At 49.6% G+C, this 17254-nt stretch overlaps 7 protein-coding genes across 7 annotated transcripts; 4 read left to right on the forward strand and 3 right to left on the reverse strand.

The window, feature by feature from the left end:
• Positions 1 to 603: 603 nt before the first annotated feature.
• Positions 604 to 2936, forward strand: GGS22DRAFT_178431 (uncharacterized protein; the record flags this gene model as incomplete). Its single annotated transcript, XM_047963580.1, has 9 exons — positions 604 to 690; positions 794 to 868; positions 991 to 1052; positions 1110 to 1194; positions 1333 to 1429; positions 1521 to 1580; positions 1719 to 2254; positions 2309 to 2498; positions 2569 to 2936. 9 exons carry the CDS (start codon positions 604 to 606, stop codon positions 2934 to 2936), a joined length of 1560 nt encoding a protein of 519 aa, XP_047821072.1.
• Positions 2937 to 3127: 191 nt separating this feature from the next.
• GGS22DRAFT_106495 (thioredoxin-like protein) lies at positions 3128 to 4674 on the reverse strand. Its single transcript, XM_047957821.1, has 4 exons — positions 4504 to 4674; positions 4370 to 4448; positions 4229 to 4269; positions 3128 to 3879 (listed from the first exon to the last, which is right to left on the reverse strand). The coding sequence occupies exons 1-4, from the start codon at positions 4535 to 4537 to the stop codon at positions 3320 to 3322; spliced, it is 714 nt and encodes a 237-aa protein (XP_047821073.1). The 5' UTR covers positions 4538 to 4674; the 3' UTR covers positions 3128 to 3319.
• A 113-nt stretch (positions 4675 to 4787) lies between these two features.
• Positions 4788 to 7168, reverse strand: GGS22DRAFT_106547 (putative o-acetylhomoserine sulfhydrylase). The gene is made up of 7 exons (XM_047957822.1): positions 6901 to 7168; positions 6572 to 6833; positions 6456 to 6513; positions 6122 to 6391; positions 5611 to 6056; positions 5394 to 5550; positions 4788 to 5315 (listed from the first exon to the last, which is right to left on the reverse strand). Exons 1-7 carry the CDS (start codon positions 6933 to 6935, stop codon positions 5104 to 5106), a joined length of 1440 nt encoding a protein of 479 aa, XP_047821074.1. The 5' UTR covers positions 6936 to 7168; the 3' UTR covers positions 4788 to 5103.
• Positions 7169 to 7750: 582 nt separating this feature from the next.
• Positions 7751 to 9263, reverse strand: GGS22DRAFT_198619 (carbon-nitrogen hydrolase; the record flags this gene model as incomplete). Its single annotated transcript, XM_047966157.1, has 8 exons — positions 7751 to 7940; positions 8009 to 8052; positions 8114 to 8432; positions 8493 to 8546; positions 8595 to 8695; positions 8752 to 8945; positions 9000 to 9070; positions 9127 to 9263. The coding sequence occupies 8 exons, from the start codon at positions 9261 to 9263 to the stop codon at positions 7889 to 7891; spliced, it is 972 nt and encodes a 323-aa protein (XP_047821075.1). The 3' UTR covers positions 7751 to 7888.
• Positions 9264 to 9850: 587 nt separating this feature from the next.
• Positions 9851 to 11769, forward strand: GGS22DRAFT_106626 (homoserine O-acetyltransferase). The gene is made up of 3 exons (XM_047957823.1): positions 9851 to 10124; positions 10176 to 10560; positions 10632 to 11769. The coding sequence occupies exons 1-3, from the start codon at positions 10115 to 10117 to the stop codon at positions 11578 to 11580; spliced, it is 1344 nt and encodes a 447-aa protein (XP_047821076.1). The 5' UTR covers positions 9851 to 10114; the 3' UTR covers positions 11581 to 11769.
• A 1311-nt stretch (positions 11770 to 13080) lies between these two features.
• On the forward strand, positions 13081 to 15447 carry GGS22DRAFT_106629 (aspartate kinase). The gene is made up of 6 exons (XM_047957824.1): positions 13081 to 13734; positions 13790 to 13885; positions 13949 to 14123; positions 14177 to 14400; positions 14458 to 15001; positions 15063 to 15447. The coding sequence occupies exons 1-6, from the start codon at positions 13339 to 13341 to the stop codon at positions 15305 to 15307; spliced, it is 1680 nt and encodes a 559-aa protein (XP_047821077.1). The 5' UTR covers positions 13081 to 13338; the 3' UTR covers positions 15308 to 15447.
• Positions 15448 to 15786: 339 nt separating this feature from the next.
• GGS22DRAFT_156534 (short chain dehydrogenase family protein) lies at positions 15787 to 17085 on the forward strand. Its single transcript, XM_047960384.1, has 3 exons — positions 15787 to 16031; positions 16087 to 16277; positions 16336 to 17085. Exons 1-3 carry the CDS (start codon positions 15938 to 15940, stop codon positions 16984 to 16986), a joined length of 936 nt encoding a protein of 311 aa, XP_047821078.1. The 5' UTR covers positions 15787 to 15937; the 3' UTR covers positions 16987 to 17085.
• The last annotated feature ends 169 nt before the right edge of the window (positions 17086 to 17254 follow it).

Raw genomic sequence — 17254 nt, forward strand, 5'->3', positions numbered from 1 at the left:
TCTACCTTCACCCCAACTCAGCCTTTAAGAAAGAGCCACGCATCGTCGTTTGGACGATGAAGGACATCATACTAGGCGAACGGTGATATGCCGAAGTACATATATCAAATGCTAAAAGATACTTCGTACAACACATAGAAATTACAAAACCAGGCGGATTTTCGGGAGGGAGCCGCGACCCATAACTGCTATATTCTCCACCCAATCCCGTTTCGGTTCTCCATTTGTCTCCACAAGTTCTAACTCAACTTAGTCTACCCGCCCCTCTCTTATTTCCCATTAGCTTTTAGCTTAATTAGGAGGTACTTATTTTATCGAATTACTTTCTGATACTTTGGGGGCCTCTTTTCTATCTACCAACATGATCAAGAACTTGCACGTTTAAAAGACTTTTCGGTCAAGCATCGCCTCAAAAGACCCGCCGCAACTTGTTGGATAACAGAACAGTTCACGACTGCGCCTCGATCGCCTGCAAGTCACAAGTCATATGAGATCTTAGCCGACCATGTTTTGAATCTGCCGTGTTCGAATAATTATCCGATATATGTTCGCCTTCCCCTGATTTCATTTGATGATAGTGGGGACCTCTTGACCGATATCAATATGGACAGTTATATTTTTGGCCAACATCTCGAACAATGCAATTCCGTGGAAGAGAAAACCAGCTATTTGGAGATTTTCAACTACTCGGTACACATATGAGACTTCCTTTTTTACGGCTTACCTACCCTATGGAGACCAGCTGGATTCCACTTACAATCATACGCCATTACTAACTCTAATACTACCTTAGGACCCTGAGTATGACACATGTGAAGAACATGCTTTGCTCACGGATGATGACTTTGATAACTTCGTCCGTCAAACTGTAGGTCTACTTTCTCTGGATTTCCGTTGGGGTATTGCGGGGTATATATAGTACCTATACCCATATCAGCCAATCTGGTATTGGTTAGATCGTTCGTCTACTGACAAATTGTTATGTTATAGGGCACCTTCTCCCCCGATCCATTACCAGAGGGAGTGAAGTTACAGGATGGCATTCGTTTAATGTGAGTGAGAGCTAGGCGTTATTCATTAGATTAAGGATGAAACTGACATAAATGCAGCGTCCAAAAAGATGCTGTCCACGTCAATACATTTGCACCGCTTTACATATCATTGAAGAAGGAGTCATATGAATTGATGGTGAGAGTATGTATATTTCCATATTTATTCCCCCGAGTTACACGTGTTTCACCGTCTCCTTTAATGCGTTGAGGTACTCTTCGTCACTTGGTCTACCATGAGAATTTTTACGAAAAACGCAATTACTGATACTAGGCGGTCTAGGCATGGCATCTTCCATTCCGGGCGATTGAGGGCAGTAGTCTTGTTGGTCCGTTTTTCTGGTGTTCTCACGATCAGAATGAAGATGATCGCCATCTACGTAAGTCGCCCCCCTTAAAGAACCCATCTCTAAGTAGTTGTCCGAGCAAAATATGAATCTCAACTTCTATTCAAAATCTAACACTGCTTAGAAATCATCTTTCGAAAATCTGATGTGAGGAAGAAGGGTAAAACTCGAGGATGGGAAATTAGTATGTTCATCTCCCTTCGAATCTCCTCCTTGCTCCTGAAGCCCTTTCGTGCCATACTTCAAATTTAATTATGAGGAAGCATATGTCAACATTGGGCCGGCAATACAAAGTAATGAACACTAACTGCTGTTGTTATAGTGCTCTCGTATTCGTATAAGACAGGCATCACCTCAGGGTTTGTCAAGGGTACAGAGTCTTCAGATATTGTGAACTCTCTCAAACAACTACTTGCTTGCCGTGCTGAAGTTAGACACCCACTTCTCCTCCCCATCATCATTCTTTCTCACGACCTCTCAGCCAAGGGTGATAAGAGACAACGTGATGCCCGTGACTGGTTGAGACGTCTTGAAAATGCTATCACTATGCGTAACGAGATCGACGAGAGGGAAACATATTCAGATTTTGACGTGGACGGGATCAATCGAGACCTTGTGGAGTGTCACTCTCAAGTGCTATGGAAACGGCCACAGGCTTACCAAGAAATTATCAAAGAAGTCAAGGGAGCAATGGATAATTTCATGAAGTATGTCCCTGAACATGGCAGGAATTCGAAAACCCTTATGGCTTTGCACGACTCCATGATGGGACGATTAGATTTCTACAGAGTAAAGCTTACAGGGATGGAGCACTATATTCATACGACGCTAGAAAGGTTGCACATACAGCGGCAAGCCGTGAGTTACATTTGACATTGTCTTATGGCTAGACTACTGACAAATGATGTGTAGCTGTATAACATTATGGCCCAGAAAGAGTCTAAGCTCAACCTCGAGATCGCTTCCCAACAGAGAAGAGTAGCCCACGCGACCAAGCGTGATGGCACCGCTATGAAAACGTTGTCTCTTCTCGGCGCTGTATTTCTCCCTGGAACGTTCATGGCTTCTGTCTTCAGCATGACATTCTTCGATTTCAATGTTGGTAAGTCTTCCAATTTATGCTAATCCTTAAAATGAGAATTTTGGAAAACCTCGGACACTAATTTCCTTAGGCCCAAGCGACGGGGGCTCTAGTAGCTCGGGCTCTAATGACACTTCAGGCGATGGCGCAACGGTTTCAAAGAAGCTTTGGGTTTATTTTGCTGTCACGGTACCGCTAACTGTCATTATCTTGTTATTCTGGTACTACCTGGACCGGAAACGCGAGAAACGGTACGAGCAGGAGGACGTGGAGATCGAGAAGGGCATCGACAGGATGGAGAAAGATATATTGGCCATTATGCGCAAGAAGACAATCAACAAAGTCACTACATGGAATTCCGGTGGCCACGCAGCCAGTCCTACACCGAACGGGTCGGCGAGAAGAGAGAGGCTACTTGCCAGGAAAGATACCAGCCTGGATGACTTTGAATTGGTCTGACATTCGATGGAAATCTTATACTGCGAGAAGCACGTGTGGTCCTGACAACATTGATTGAGTCAGCTGATCAACTTCGTAAGTAGGATCGATGTTTTTGATTGCACATTTACGACTTTTCACCAACAGAACTTACGACGCTACGGCAGTTACGACTATTTAACGAAAGAGTATATACCTATTATATGCACATACAAAAGATCATACCCATTTGCTTCGTTTGGTTAAAGAATTTGGATAAAGAATCGCGATATACCTAGCCTATATATTTATATATTGATTAATACAAATGCCGGACAAATACTGAGGATTGCGATGCCATCATGTGCTTGAGTACCTCACACCACATCCCGGACAAATAAAGGAATCGAAATTTCCTAATAAACCTAAATCTTGGACTTCTCCGCCCCGGGCGCCAACACCGCGACCGCCTGGTACGGCAACCCAAGAAACTCATACACGTGGTGCCACCTATCGCTACCGAAGAAAGGCTCGCTCTCCTTCGTTTCCGCATTGGTAACCCACAACCACGGGGTCCCAAACGCGCCGCGCTTCAACGCCGTCTCAGTCGTCTGCCGGAGCACATTCTTATACTCAACCTGCCCAGCGGCATCCACAATCGCATCGACCTCCGCAGCCGCGAATAACCGCTTTCCCCCCTTCCCATCATCCGCACTTAACGCCTCGCGCAATAACTCAGGCGTGTTAGGCGGTCGGTGCACGGTCCAGAAGACGTGGAAGAGCTGCCGCCATGCGCGGTAGTAGACCGGGGTGGGGTGGTGCGTCTTGATGTAGTGGAGTGCGCGTAGGGGCAGCTGCGTCTTCCCGGCTTCGAACAGGTCCCCTGGCGCAGAGACGTCGGCGAGTCCGACGCTGCGGAGGGAACGCGAGCTGTCGTAGGCGCTGTGGATGGCTTTGGCGGGGAGGACCCAGGGCGGTTTGTTGCCTTGCGTGGGGGTTAGTTATTTAGGTAGCTGGTTAGGGGGTTGGGGGTGAGAGGGGGCGGGGAGGCGGGAAAGCGGAAAGGTGGGAAGGCGGGAAGGTGGAAGTGATTATAGGAGTGTGGGAGAAGGGGCGGCAGGAGAACGGGGGTGGATGGGCGGGAAAAGAGGTAATGGCGTTGTGGCTTGAGACAAGAGGCGTTCGTTTGCTGTCTCGGATAGAGTGCCGGGCGTAGAGGAGATATCAGGTCTGGCTTGAATTGGGCGATGATTGGTTCTCGTCTGATGTGACTTCCCACACGGCATCTTATATGCGAGGGAAAAATGATAGCAGTTTTTTTCAGAGAGACATACCGGAGCCGGCGTTGATGGCACCTAGGAGAACCGGGTGGATCCTGGTGTTTGGCCGTTAGTCAGCTTATACGACGGACTAGGGGGTCGTTATAATCTTGAGAATATAACAGGTTATGTGTTAATAAGATGAGGTGAGCTGACTCGACTTCTACAGAGTGCTGCTTGAGAATATCTTGCGTTTTGAGCACTTGGATGAGCGCGATATAACTGTATAGCGACGCTAGAATGCTTCCCGAGTTAGATCATCCTGGGAGGATAGGGGTGAGTTATCGTACCGAGGTCAATGTATAAGTCAATGTGGCCGCCCATTACGAAGAGTTGTTTACTTGTATCTTGGAATTATTGATTAGCCAGTAATATACTTCATTATATTCCTACAAATATGGCATCATCATCATCAACAGTTGAGATTTGGAATAAGAAATAGTAGGGATTGATGGAGTAAGATATGTACACAGTACCTACGGTAGCCGACATGTGCCTAGGCAACTTACATGTGGGTCGCATTGAATACTAATCAAGTCAAGTCTTAGTCAGCGGTTTTGTTCAAGGTTCAAGCCTGGAGGTTAATGAGATAACCGAGCCGCTCTTGCCCCACTAGATACATAGGTACATATTGCATGCTGGTAGGAGGCACGACCTGATATTTTAATGATTTGAAATTGGTTGAACTTTGTGTAACTGGCTGCCTAAGAATATACCCTCTCGATATGCGATCGTTTCTCCCCGTTATGTATAAATGCACCTGAATGCAAGTGCCGATCTCATTCACTTCTTGCCCTGTACCTATCTCACGTATCACCCGAATCTCCTGGTATCAATATCTTCCAAAGTTACCTAATACATATTTCTCATTCCTTGATCGACCATGCGATCTATGATTGTATAGTGCCATCTGTGCCGGGTCTCGGAGGACCCGTTGAAAGCTTGCCCATAAATCCTCCGCTCACGAGGTTGGCGGCAGTCTGGAAGGGATCTATTCCGCTCTTGGCCGCCTTCTCAAGCCCAGCGGCCTTGAAGGCTTGCTCGAAGTCTCGTCTGATGTCTTCGAAGTCTTCGATGCCTAAGCTGACACGCAAGAGGTCGGCTGTTGGTCAGAAGATGTCAAGTTAGCCAAATCTTCTCATATACGGAGTGCGATCATAGGAGCTGGTGTTATACGTACGCGTGACGCCTCCCTTAATTTTCTCGTCATCTGGCATCTGCTGGTGCGTCGTAACCCAGGGGTGGATGATGAGGGTTTTACAGTCTCCGACATTCGCCAAGTGGCTGGCCATTTTGAGATTGTCGACCACGGCACGGACTTGCTCGACTTGTCCAGCCTAAAACCAACGTCAGCATTTATGCATAATTGCTTTATATACGTTGCAGCAGAGACTTACCACACCAAAAGTCAAGACGCCACCTGCTCCCTTTGGCATCACTTTCTTTGCCAGCTCATAGTCTTGATGCGACTTCAAGCCGGGGTATAATACCCAGTTAACGCAAGGATGGTTTTCGAGCCACTCCGCGAGCTTCTGTGTGTTCTCGACCGTCCTCTGACCACGGAGTGGTAGGGTCTCAAGGCCTTGAAGGAACAGCCAAGCGTTGAATGGACTCATGCAAGGACCGAGATCACGCATGCTGTCCATTCTCACCTTCGCCGCCAGTGCCTTATGTCCGTACGTCTCCCAGAATCGCATGCCGTGGTAACCCTCCGCCGGTTCCGTGAAACCGGGGAATTTCCCTGATGCACTCCAATCGAAATGTCCGCCATCGATTACGATGCCGCCCATGCTGGTTCCGTGTCCACCAATCCACTTCGTGGCCGAGTGTGTGACAATATCGGCTAGAGGCTCAAGTCAGCTTACGGCCATCTGGTTGAAGTGGGTCAGGGGTATGCAGGCTACATACCTCCAAGCTTGATTGGTTGGCATAGGTACCCGCCCATGCCAAACGTGTTGTCGACGACTAAGGGGATGCCATGCTTATGCGCGACAGCAGCAATGGCTGCAATATCTGGGACGCTATGCTTGGGGTTGCTGATTGTCTCGATGTAAATGGCCCGTGTGTTGTCATCAATTGCTTCTTCGAATTTGGCGGGATCGTTTCCGATTACCCACTTGACGTTGATCTTGAATTTGCTGAGATATACCCGGAATTGGTTGAAACTGCCGCCGTACACTACAAACGCGTGTTATTCAGCATGACGTTGTCAAAGGCGCATCTTTGGAGTTCAGAGACTTACACCAACTGGTGCTTATGAAATTGTGACCGGGCTCGCAACATTGAGTCAAGGCCATGAACTGGAGTTGTTCGTCAGTATACGAAAATCGTTAGCGACATATTCGAACAAAAACTCACTTGCGCCGAGTGGCCAGACGCAGTCGCTACTGCACCAACACCACCCTCTAGCATAGCCATTCGAGTTTCGAAGACCGTATTTGTGGGATTACCCATACGCGTATAGACGTATCCATCCCTGGACCAAGCAAATTTGCTCGCGCCATCAGCCGCGTCGGAAAAGTTATACGCGGCAGTTTGGTATAGGGGAACTGCTCTCGAGCCGTTGATTGGGTCTGGCTCCTGTCCGCCATGTACGGCAATGGTGTCGAAGCTGGGTTCCCTATAGTATTATCTCGTGTCAGCTATACGTCTTCTCCTTTCCTCATCGAGAAGCTATGGCGTCATACCAGTCCAAATTGCTAATTGACCCCGGAGGAGACATATTAAGGTCAGTTAAAGCAGTTACGCGTTCTAATATTGTTAAAGACTGTTGACTGTCTATAGGCGACACAATTTCGAAAGGTTGAGACGTCGAGGCGTTGAGGACTCGGATTCCCTTTGCGATTCGAACTGATATAGAGATGTCAACTATAGAGCAGCTCGGCCTTAAATGTATGTGAGACAAACACTTTGAGGTTTATGGCGTCCGGATTACGGAAGTATACATACATGCTCCCCCTCACCCTGCAGCTCCCTCGTCAGCCAGAGGTACCTTCCAGCCAGCCTACATCAGATAAGGTACTCCTTGCCGTCCATATCCGGCATCCGGATCCAGTTGGCCACTTTGACTATCAGACTGCAATGTAACACCAGCAAAGCCCGATGGCTTCCTAGTCGTCGTATGATAGACCCACAACCCTAGCTCCTGGCTTGTTGTTGACATCCATCATACTCCCCCCATATTCCCACCTACATACAATCGAAGTAGGTACAAGGGTCACATACATATGTGAGGCGACGGCGTTCCCCGCATGTTTGTGAAATGTGATAACGGCGGTTGTCGATGGAAAATTCGCAAAAATGGCGTTTGCTGATCATTGTTACCGAGGCTGGGCGACCCGGCTTTTCGGTTCGCTTGTCTGCGAAGAAACCGAGAGGCTCTTTGAGCCATTCGGCCATTGGATATGTTTCACATGCGTAGAACTCCTTCACCGGAACATGGTGCGTACGGTGCGTACGTCAAGATGAGCAATCACATTTTAGGGCAGAATTAACAGTGGCTTACTGGTCTGCGGGTACAAACCGGGTATTTTCCATTTGTGGTTTTATCCTACGGGCTACAGAATAATCTACCTAACTACGGAATGCCCAGTCCGGTGTATCGAACCACGTGTGTCTCTCGATCGATGGAACAGCGAAAATTCCAAAATATCACGTCCTAACCCAACGCCTAACCTATCCCGTGAAGCTTACATTTGTCCCGGGTTTTGTATTTACCGTCAGGGTACTGTCGGCATGTTAGTCGCCACGACCTATCCCGCGCGAATTTTGTTCTCGGGGGAGAGCGGAACTTACAATACGTCTGGACGAGCGTAGCTACCAACCGGGTCGAAATCAAGCTAAGAATGATCTGTCAGTTTCGTTGGTCAGAATTACGATTCGGACTTAAGAAAAACTCACTCGTGACTCTGTTACTTCCGACAATTTCAAATCGGAGAAGATTATCTCTTCCTTGTCCCATACTGGCTCTGTCAATGGGATTCCAAGAGGACCCACGATGAAAGATCCTCCGCGGTTTACGATATCGTCAGGCTCCCATCTCGAGCCGTCCGGCTTCCGGTCGTGATGTTCGGGAGTAAATGGCGGGTAGTCCTCAGGAAAGTCGGAAACTTTACACACCGAATTCACCGAGACAACGAAGCATCGTCCTTCCTTGGCGATATGTTGCATCGACGCGATCCATGACGGCAAATCATCCGCGTTGGGAGCTAGATAAATCCTGTTGGAAGTTGAGTCAGCAGAATTCTTACCTTCACACTAAGTGGTCATGTCGTCTTACTCGACTCCTTGTTGGTAGAGTGCCATCCGCGCCGCGGGCATGTAATTTTCCCAACTGCATATTTTCAGAAAGTAGAGCCTCACGGGGTCGAGGGAAGCCTACCAGATCAATGTACCGATCTTGCCTATGTCAGTTTGGACAACTCCAAGGCCGTCACCCGCCCCCCTTCCCCATACTAGACGCTCCGCAGCTGTGGGTATCAACTTGATCTACGCTTAGCTTGGGTAAGAAGTCGTATAACAAGCCAACTAAAACTCACTTTTCGATGCTTCAACAATATGGAACCGTCTCGACCAACCAGCAAGGCGGTACAATACAGCGTGCCCCCATCTTTCTCAATGATACCAACCTGAATATACACGCGTTGGGACTTAGCTGCTTTCGAGATGGTATCCACTGCCGGAGATGGTACAGCAACCGCGGAGTCGTAATATTTCGCGTACCATTCTCTCCCTACTTGACGTTAATCATTTGACACCTTTCCGCCTCTAGACAAAATTTTCTCACCGCGAGGCTCTCGTGCTCCGATGGTGGCATCAAACGCATATCGCCATGGGTAAGCCGATAAGAACGCTTCGCTGCGGACTGGCGTCAATTTATCGCATTGGTGTAGACGGATTATGCAAAGACTTACGGGAACACGATAAGATCAGCTCCCCCCTTAGCTGCTTCACCGACTAATCTGGTTAATTTCTCCAAACTCTTCTCGAGGTCAAAAGAGACGGGTGCAGCTTGCACAGCTGCCACTTTCACGATGCGAGTGGTCGCCATATTATCCAGTTTCCAGTTTCCAGTTTCCAGTATCCAGGGTGATGGATCCGAAAGGTTAAAATCCGACTTGCAAAGCAACGGTCTATATGCGCCTCAAGATAGGGGTAACAAGACCTCCCAACATGATATGTTCAAATTTTCCTATTGGGCTCGAAGGTCCATGTGGTTTACGCCTCTATCACGCACGAGCATGCGGGACGAGCCGTGGTTACTGTATCAGCCGATGGCTGCTTACATATGGTACAAGATACACGATACGATAGTATCTGAACTACCATTATGTAGGCATAACGGTTATAAGCCAACCAATGCATGTGGATAATCATTTAATGTCATCATGGTCCTTAGTCGATGGGGCCAGTCGTAGATGATTGTGGGGCCGAGCCACATTCTGCCGTACGACGGCGCATACAACTCTGCGACACGACGCAGATCCCGAAGCACCAAATCCCGGTCCGCAGGGCAGTAGTCCGAACACCGGTGCTAGCAGCAGAAAGTGGCAGAGTGGGCGATGGAGATACGTGGGAGATACGTAGTTTCTAGTCCCTGTCTCCTTAGCTCCCCCTAGCTCTCGGTCTGGAAGGTCAAATCTGGAGTTTCCATTGCGACGGTGTTTGTGTGGGGTGAGTAACACATGTATCTGGCTCGCCAGATAGTCGGGACTCTTGTTATGACCGGCAATGTGCGAAACCGAGCTATATACAACCATGATATGAAATCATACATACATACTTAGGTAGCTATCTAGATAGCTCTAAGATAGCTTCTCCCTTCGCTCAAACTTGCCAGTCTTATCTTCGCAATTCAGCCTATTTCGCCAAATTACAAACAAACATCCACATCATTACGATATGGCTACTCGTAAGTGGACTAGAACCAATTTACCTTAGAAGATGTTTTAACATGCCGCAGTTCTAGATCACAACCCAAACCCTGACAATTACTACGCAACTCTCATTCAGGGGCAGAAATTCGCGGTCATACCAGAGCTTGTCCTCGACTCAGGCGAGGTACTAGAATCTTGCCCAATAGCCTACAAGACATGGGGACGACTCAATGAAGCTCGCGATAATGTTTTGGTAATCTGCCACGCTCTTACAGGCAGCAGCGATATCAGCGATTGGTGGAGTCCGCTTCTTGGTCGCGGCAAGGCGTTCGACCCAGCGCATTTCTTCATTTTCTGCGCCAACGTCCTCGGGTCACCTTACGGAAGCGCATCCCCTCTTACCGTTGATCCGCGGACGGGAAGACAATACGCCAGCGAATTTCCACAAACAACAGTTCGTGACGATGTACGGTATGTTGGAACACCCACATAGACAAGATACCCAAAACAATAAATCTTAGTACTAACATAATATCGCGCAGAGCACACAAGCACGTCCTCGATGCCTTAGGCGTCCGATCCGTGGCCGCCGTAATCGGAGGTTCGATGGGCGGGATGACGACCCTCGAGTGGCCCCTATGCACAGCTCCCGGATTTGTCAGAAGCATCCTGCCAATCGCAACCGCAGCCGACCATAGCGCCTGGGGCATATCCTGGGCGGAGGCGCAGCGTCAGTGCATCTACTCGGACCCCAGGTTCGACGACGGCTACTATACGCCGCGTCCCGAGGGACAGCCGTCGGCCGGGCTGGCCGCCGCGCGCATGGTGGCCATGCTCACGTACCGCTCGTGCATGAGCTTCGACGAGCGCTTCGGTCGCAAGCCGCCGCGCCAGCAACAGCAAAAACCGAGAGCCGTAACGGAACCGCCTCTCGACCTCCCTCGCACCGAAGTCCCTACGGCTGACACCGTGCCCGGCGACGCTAGAGAGCATCGCAAGGGCTGGGCCGCGAGGCGCGACCCTTCGTTTTCCGCTCAGGGGTACCTACATTACCAGGGGCAGAAGTTCATCCAGCGCTTCGACGCGAACTGCTACCTGCATATCACGAACAAGATGGACGCCCACGACGTCACGCTCGGGAGAACCCCGACACCGGTCTCCAACCACGACGACACCGCGCTGCGCGAGGTCCTGGCTGCGGTTCCCGCGGGCGCTTTGGTCGTTAGCGTTGAGACGGACGCGCTGTTCCTCCCCGAGCAGCAGGAGCGGTTGGCGAACTGTCTTCCGGAAGCTACGCTCGCGATGTTACGGTCATCAGATGGCCACGACGGGTTCCTGCTCGAGTTCGAGCAGCTTACGACGTTGATCGTGGGGAAGCTGAGGAAGGATTTCCCGCAGTATTACAGCAGCGCGGCTTTCGACGATTCCGTCGACGAGCATACCGCGCAGCCCGGAGGGGCTAGTCTCACGGGCGAGGTGGAGGCGTGGTGATTGCCAAGGGAGGGAGAGGTATCATGAGGCATGTTTTCTAAACCGATTTGTATACCCAAGCGCTTTTCATTTACTGGTTTCGGGGGGAGTTTTGAGGGATCGGGGTTGTTTTAGTGCCAATATTCTATGTAGGTTTGGTTATTATTGAATAATCTATCAATCAATCTACCACAGGAACAATGTCACGGTAGACACATGCGTTTGGGTATGATGCCGTTTGGGGACGGTGAGATTGAGGTAGCATCACCCATTTTTGGTCATATTACACCACATATGCCCTTTTCTTTTTTTGCAGGTACAAGGTTTGATGAGCGACATGCCAGCCAGCGTCTTGATGTAATAACCACTTGCATCGGTGGCTTCTGCGGCGTCAGGGGGGTAGCATGTAGCTTTCTAAGTGATTCTGTACGACGTGTGGGAGATGCAAGCCCAAGCTGACAGAATCGCCTGGAAGGGGGAAAGAAAACTCCGGGCGGGAGAGAAAAAGCCAGGAATTGTGTACTGTACTTCTCACCATTCCACTCGATCAAATCGACGATATTTTTCCCCCGCGGGGCAAATAGAGTGCTTAGATCATCCTACGTTGCAACGGTTACGAATAAACCGACTAACTGGAGCCGTAGTCCAGTTACCTCGATACAACGGGAGAGCATGTGTAAGCCACCATTCCCGGCGATTTCCGGTCCCGAAATGTCCATCGCAGCAAACTCGCTCATCCCCAATCTCGTGATCCGCAAGTGGGAAGAGAGGCGAACAAAAAAAAAAAGCAAAGGCCCCATCGTGATACCGTAGCTGACATTACAGATAACCCTACGGCCGTTCGTTGATCCTGGTTTTAGTCCCATACGCCATACGTACTAGTTCGATTCCTTAATGTAGGTTGTTCAAACGCCGCCTTCGACACCAAGGCACCGCATCAAGTAAGTCCGGGGAAAAGGGGGGGTCACGCTTTGGGAAAGGAGGATCTGCTCGATGCATAGTATTTATCACGCACGGAACCTATCATAAATGCCGGGTCGGGATTTGGGCAACCCTTTTTCTCCTCCCACTATGCACTGTCACTGCTTTCTACCCTCTACCCTCTCCCCTTTTCCCCAGTATTTGCGGCTAGGTATCTGTACAGGCTGGGAAAGGGATGTGTGTAAGATGTTTGTACACGCCTATCTCGGTGGGTGTAGGCTTCGCATATACCTGGTAAGCCCTAATTCCCAGGCAAGCTTAGCTACACGAAAGCCTCGGTGATTATGATTACCTATCTTTCCTCGGTTTCGCCCTTCCGGCCGTCCTCTTTTTTTTCTTAGCCTCGAATTCTTTAAATCCGGAGAGTGATTATGATGTTGTCGTCGGCCCACGCCGAATGTTTTCTATTTTCGTTTTAGTCCTCGCTCGAAAATCGCGGTAGACTATCCCGACTGACGCAATCCCGGCGGCCTGTGGTTGGTTGTGGAATTCAAGCTTCGCTAACGCTTTGCGATTCCGCCCCTCTTTCCCTCTCCGTTGCCGACGGCGGGCTGAGTTGGTTTCTTGGCGATGGCTGGCTTTGCTTCTACCCAAAGAGGCAGCTAAGGCCAATTCAGGGGGAGCATAAAAAAAGCAACGTCGGCCAGCTTGGCTAAATTTTCGATCTCGTGTATGAAACAACTCAAACCACCTCACCAACACTCTTCTCCCATCTTCAAATCTTCGGCCGTTTCCTCTCGGATACACGGAAACCCCTTTTTCACATCTTGAGGTGTTACAATTACCATCTCTTACATCATGGTGACTGCGACGGCGAGCAAGCCCTGGCTGGTACAGAAATACGGCGGCACAAGCTTAGGAAAGCTGTTAGATACGATATGCACTAGTATCATCCCTCAGTACGCCGGGGCAAACAACCTCATCGTTGTCTGCTCGGCCTTCTCGGGGACCCTGAAGGCGAGCGGGACGACGAGCTTGTTGCTGCAATGCATAGCATACGCCGAACTAGGCGTCGACTCCCAAAAGCGGCTGATAGAAGTAGTCGACTTGATCAAGGATACGCACTTGAGCGTGTTAGACGCATTTGCGAACTCCCCTGCACGGGTATCTATCCGTGGGCAGATCTACGATGATACGGCGTCTAGCGTCAAGAAGGAGTGCGAGGGTCTGAAGAGATTCCTACTGGCCGCGCAGGTTAGTCGGAATCGAACCATTATCCCGCAGGAATACAAGCTAACCTTAATCTCAGATCGTCGGAGAATTATCACCGCGGTCCAAAGACCGTGTTATCTCCATAGGGGAGAAGCTTGCTTCCATGATTGTTGCGGCTTGTCTAACAAGCACGGTAAGTTCTCAAATCCCGAAGCCAAGACCATTCGTTTGAATAGGCGAACTAAACCCGGCCTAGGGTACGGCAGCGAGGCCACTTTTTCTCGACGACATCGTGTCATCTGCTTTCGGCGGATCTATCCATGACCAGGTGGCTGCTCTCGAGAGGCTAGGCCCAAAATTCTACCATGTATTATCTGACCAAATATGTGGGCGAATACGGGAGTACGGAAACTCAATCCCTATTGTGACTGGTGAGACAGGTTCCTGAATACCGAGACTACGTAATAGTTACTAAGAATCCCAGGTTTCTTTGGCATAATGCCGGACTCGTTGCTCCAGACAGTAGGAAGGGGGTACTCCGATCTTTGCGCGGCTATGTGCGCTGTGGCGGTGGGAGCCGAGGAACTTCAGATCTGGAAAGAAGTCGACGGGATATTCACAGCAGACCCGAGGAAAGTACCGTCAGCACGATTGTTATCGACAGTAACAGACGAAGAGGCCACCGAGTTGACGTACTACGGAAGTGAGGTGAGTAAAAGAATTTTCTAATGCGTGATTAGGTAAGCTTACTGATTTTTGTTGAAGGTAATCCACCCATTGACGATGGATCAAATCCGGGACGCTTGCATACCATTACGTTTGAAAAACGTCTTCAAACCAATGGGGCATGGCACTATTATCTACCCATCAACGACCAATCCCACCCCTATCAGCCCAGCAAGTACATCGTCTGAGGATGATGATGGTTCCCAGTCTCCCCGACTGGCCCCTCTACCTAGTTTTATGCTGAAGAACGGGTACCACGGAGCCGAGCAAGAACGAAGAAAACCGACAGCGGTGACGGTCAAAGATGACATTCTCCTCATCAATGTTGTCTGCAACCGAAACACCAAGTCCCAGGGTTTCCTGACACAGGTGTTTGACCGTCTCGAACGGAATAAAATCCCGGCAGACCTCGTGGCCACGAGTGAGAGACACGTTAGCTTAGCAGTGCAAGCGCCAAATGATGCCAGCGCGCTATTGAGACTTAAGGAGGAGCTCGAACGATTTGGCCAGGTTGGGATATCACCCAACATGTCCATCGTGACAGTAGTCGGCCACAAGATGCGAAACATGGTCGGCGTATCCAGTAAGTTGCCAACTATACCCTAATCATCTACAAAGAAATGGTTATCGCTAACAGTCCCCAGACGAGATATTGTCGGCATTAGCATCAGAGAAGATCAGCATCTACCTGATAAGCCAAGGCGCGAGCAAGATCAACATATCACTCGTCGTAGGCGCAGACGACGCCCTCGCGGCAATGAACGCCATACATAGCGAGGTTCTCAAGATCCCGACGCTCAGGGAGCAGGAAAACCGGTTCATCCCAGGTAAGACATTGCCCACCTACATTTCCGGGTCCCCGCGGCCCGGGAAGAGTTGCCCTTCGTAAGTGCCGAGAGCTGACACATCCGAGTAGGGCCGTGGCTGTATTAAAGGGATCACCTTAGCGGGCGCCTGCGTATGACAGCTGGACTTTCCTGTGCTACACAGGTGTCAGACATTGGTTCGATGTCTGAGATGGGTGCTGGTGTATAGGTACATACATAAACCTTGAGCATTGCTGGAGTTCGACGAGAAGTGAAGTTGGATTAGAAATGAGGCACGATGGATAATACCCCCTTTTTTAGGTTTTGTATATAATAAGTCCTTAACCAACTGCATATGATCTATCACTTTTCAAACGGTAGAAGCTGTTTCCCTCCTTTGTGCGGTATCATGTCTAGACGACTATGACGGAAGATATAGTCCATTATAGGGGTAGGGTGGGTCTGTAAATGAACCTCGGCATCTCGGCTGCTCCCGTGGACCCATATTTTCCTACAGTTGACATAATCACTGTATCTTGTACCTATAATGCCATGGTAGGGGATTAGTGATCTCATCAGTTCAACCGAACATCCCACTCATAATGAGTAGAAAGATGTAGTTCTATTTTCTTTATTTTGTATAATATCATTGAATTAGAGTAATTTTCAAACCCAATCTTGTGTAGCTCCGTTAACTAGCTAGTAATGTAGCAATGGCGGACAATACCAAGGTCGCGCTTGTAGTCGGTGCTTCAAGAGGCATCGGGAGGCAGATCGCTATCGACTTAGCAAAGAATGGGTATGCTGGTAAGTTTACACATATACTCATTTATACACGCTCTTATAATAAGCCTCTTTTTAGTCATCGTCGCAGCAAAATTAACAAGCAACGCCAAGACCACCGTGCCGTTCCCGCCAGACCCCAACTCCGCGCAATCGACCATCAGCACAGTCGAGCGGGAGATCGTCGAAGCGGGAGGCCGAGCGACGGCGGTCCCGGTCGACGTCCGGGACTTCGCCAACGTGCAAGCGTTGGTTAGCAAAACCATCTCGGTAAATCCCTTCCCACCCCCCCCCCCCCCCACCAAGACACAAAACTAACAGCCATCAGACCTACAACCGTCTAGACGTGCTAATCTACAACTCCGGGGCAATCTGGTGGTCCTCAATCGCCAGCACGCCAATGAAGCGATTCCAGCTAATGCAGCGTGTCAACCCCGAAGGTCTCTACGGCGTCATCCAAGCCACTCTCCCACACCTCAAATCCCGGCACGGGCGAATCATCGTCGTCAGCCCGCCAATCTACAGCCGTTTTTTCCGGGGCAAGACCGCGTACGCGATGGGGAAGGTAGGGATGAGCGTGTTGACGAAAGGACTCGCGATGGATTTCGAAAGACAGGGGTTAGCGGAGATGGCGATAACGAGTTTATGGCCCGCGGCCGCGATCGAGTCTGCTGCGACGGCGAAGATGACGCGAGAGAACCCGTCGACGGCGAAGGATCTGCGTAAAGCGACGATCTTCTCTGACGCTGTCCTCGCTATCCTCCGCGCGCCGGCATCGTCTGTAAACGGCGAACTACTCCTCGATGAAGACTACTTGCGCAGCGTGGGGGTAACAGATTTCTCGCAGTACTCTGTCGTCCCTGGTTCCGCTCCGCGACGCATAATGCCGGCGACGCTGCCGGATTTGACGGTGGCGGAGCAGGATGACGAGGGTCAGAGGATGGATAGCGCGAAGGATAGGGGTGGGGCGAAGTTGTAATTTTTGATGATTTATATGGGTAAAGTATATTGTTAAGTATGTAAAGGGACTGGAATTTTTAGGTATTTACCTAGTATGTTGAATATAATAATATTGCCTTGCGCTGAGAGGTGTAATTAATTTACTAAGTATAGCGTATCTATGGGGGGGGGGGGGGGGGGGGGGGGTATTTGTGGCCGGTAAGCGTGAGGGAAAAAAATATAAATGACCAAACCAAAGTAGGGTAACGCCCAAAAAAAAAAAAAAAAAAAAAACAAAAAAAAAAAAA

The sequence above is a fragment of the Annulohypoxylon maeteangense genome (assembly GCF_022496945.1).
Source record: "Annulohypoxylon maeteangense strain CBS 123835 unplaced genomic scaffold GGS22scaffold_4, whole genome shotgun sequence".
In the NCBI taxonomy this organism is placed as follows: domain Eukaryota; kingdom Fungi; phylum Ascomycota; class Sordariomycetes; order Xylariales; family Hypoxylaceae; genus Annulohypoxylon; species Annulohypoxylon maeteangense.

Bases quoted from the DNA above. Each gene is read 5' to 3' on its own strand.
- GGS22DRAFT_106495 (XM_047957821.1), bottom strand. From the start codon at position 4,537: ATGGGCGGCCACATTGACTTATACATTGACCTCG. The intron at 4,449-4,503 runs GTACGATAACTC...GAAGCATTCTAG, and splicing joins TGACTTATACATTGACCTCG to CGTCGCTATACAGTTATATC. The intron at 4,270-4,369 runs GTCAGCTCACCT...GCCAAACACCAG, and splicing joins CAGCACTCTGTAGAAGTCGA to GATCCACCCGGTTCTCCTAG.
- GGS22DRAFT_106547 (XM_047957822.1), bottom strand. From the start codon at position 6,935: ATGTCTCCTCCGGGGTCAATTAGCAATTTGGACTG. The intron at 6,834-6,900 runs GTATGACGCCAT...ATAATACTATAG, and splicing joins TCAATTAGCAATTTGGACTG to GGAACCCAGCTTCGACACCA. The intron at 6,057-6,121 runs GTATGTAGCCTG...TTGAGCCTCTAG, and splicing joins CCAACCAATCAAGCTTGGAG to CCGATATTGTCACACACTCG.
- GGS22DRAFT_106626 (XM_047957823.1), top strand. The intron at 10,561-10,631 runs GTATGTTGGAAC...AATATCGCGCAG, and splicing joins ACAGTTCGTGACGATGTACG to AGCACACAAGCACGTCCTCG.
- GGS22DRAFT_106629 (XM_047957824.1), top strand. From the start codon at position 13,339: ATGGTGACTGCGACGGCGAGCAAGCCCTGGCTGGTACAGAAATACGGC. The intron at 13,886-13,948 runs GTAAGTTCTCAA...AACCCGGCCTAG, and splicing joins CGGCTTGTCTAACAAGCACG to GGTACGGCAGCGAGGCCACT. The intron at 14,401-14,457 runs GTGAGTAAAAGA...TTTTTGTTGAAG, and splicing joins TGACGTACTACGGAAGTGAG to GTAATCCACCCATTGACGAT.
- GGS22DRAFT_156534 (XM_047960384.1), top strand. From the start codon at position 15,938: ATGGCGGACAATACCAAGGTCGCGCTTGTAGTCGGTGCTTCAAGAGGC. The intron at 16,032-16,086 runs GTAAGTTTACAC...GCCTCTTTTTAG, and splicing joins AGCAAAGAATGGGTATGCTG to TCATCGTCGCAGCAAAATTA. The intron at 16,278-16,335 runs GTAAATCCCTTC...AACAGCCATCAG, and splicing joins TGGTTAGCAAAACCATCTCG to ACCTACAACCGTCTAGACGT.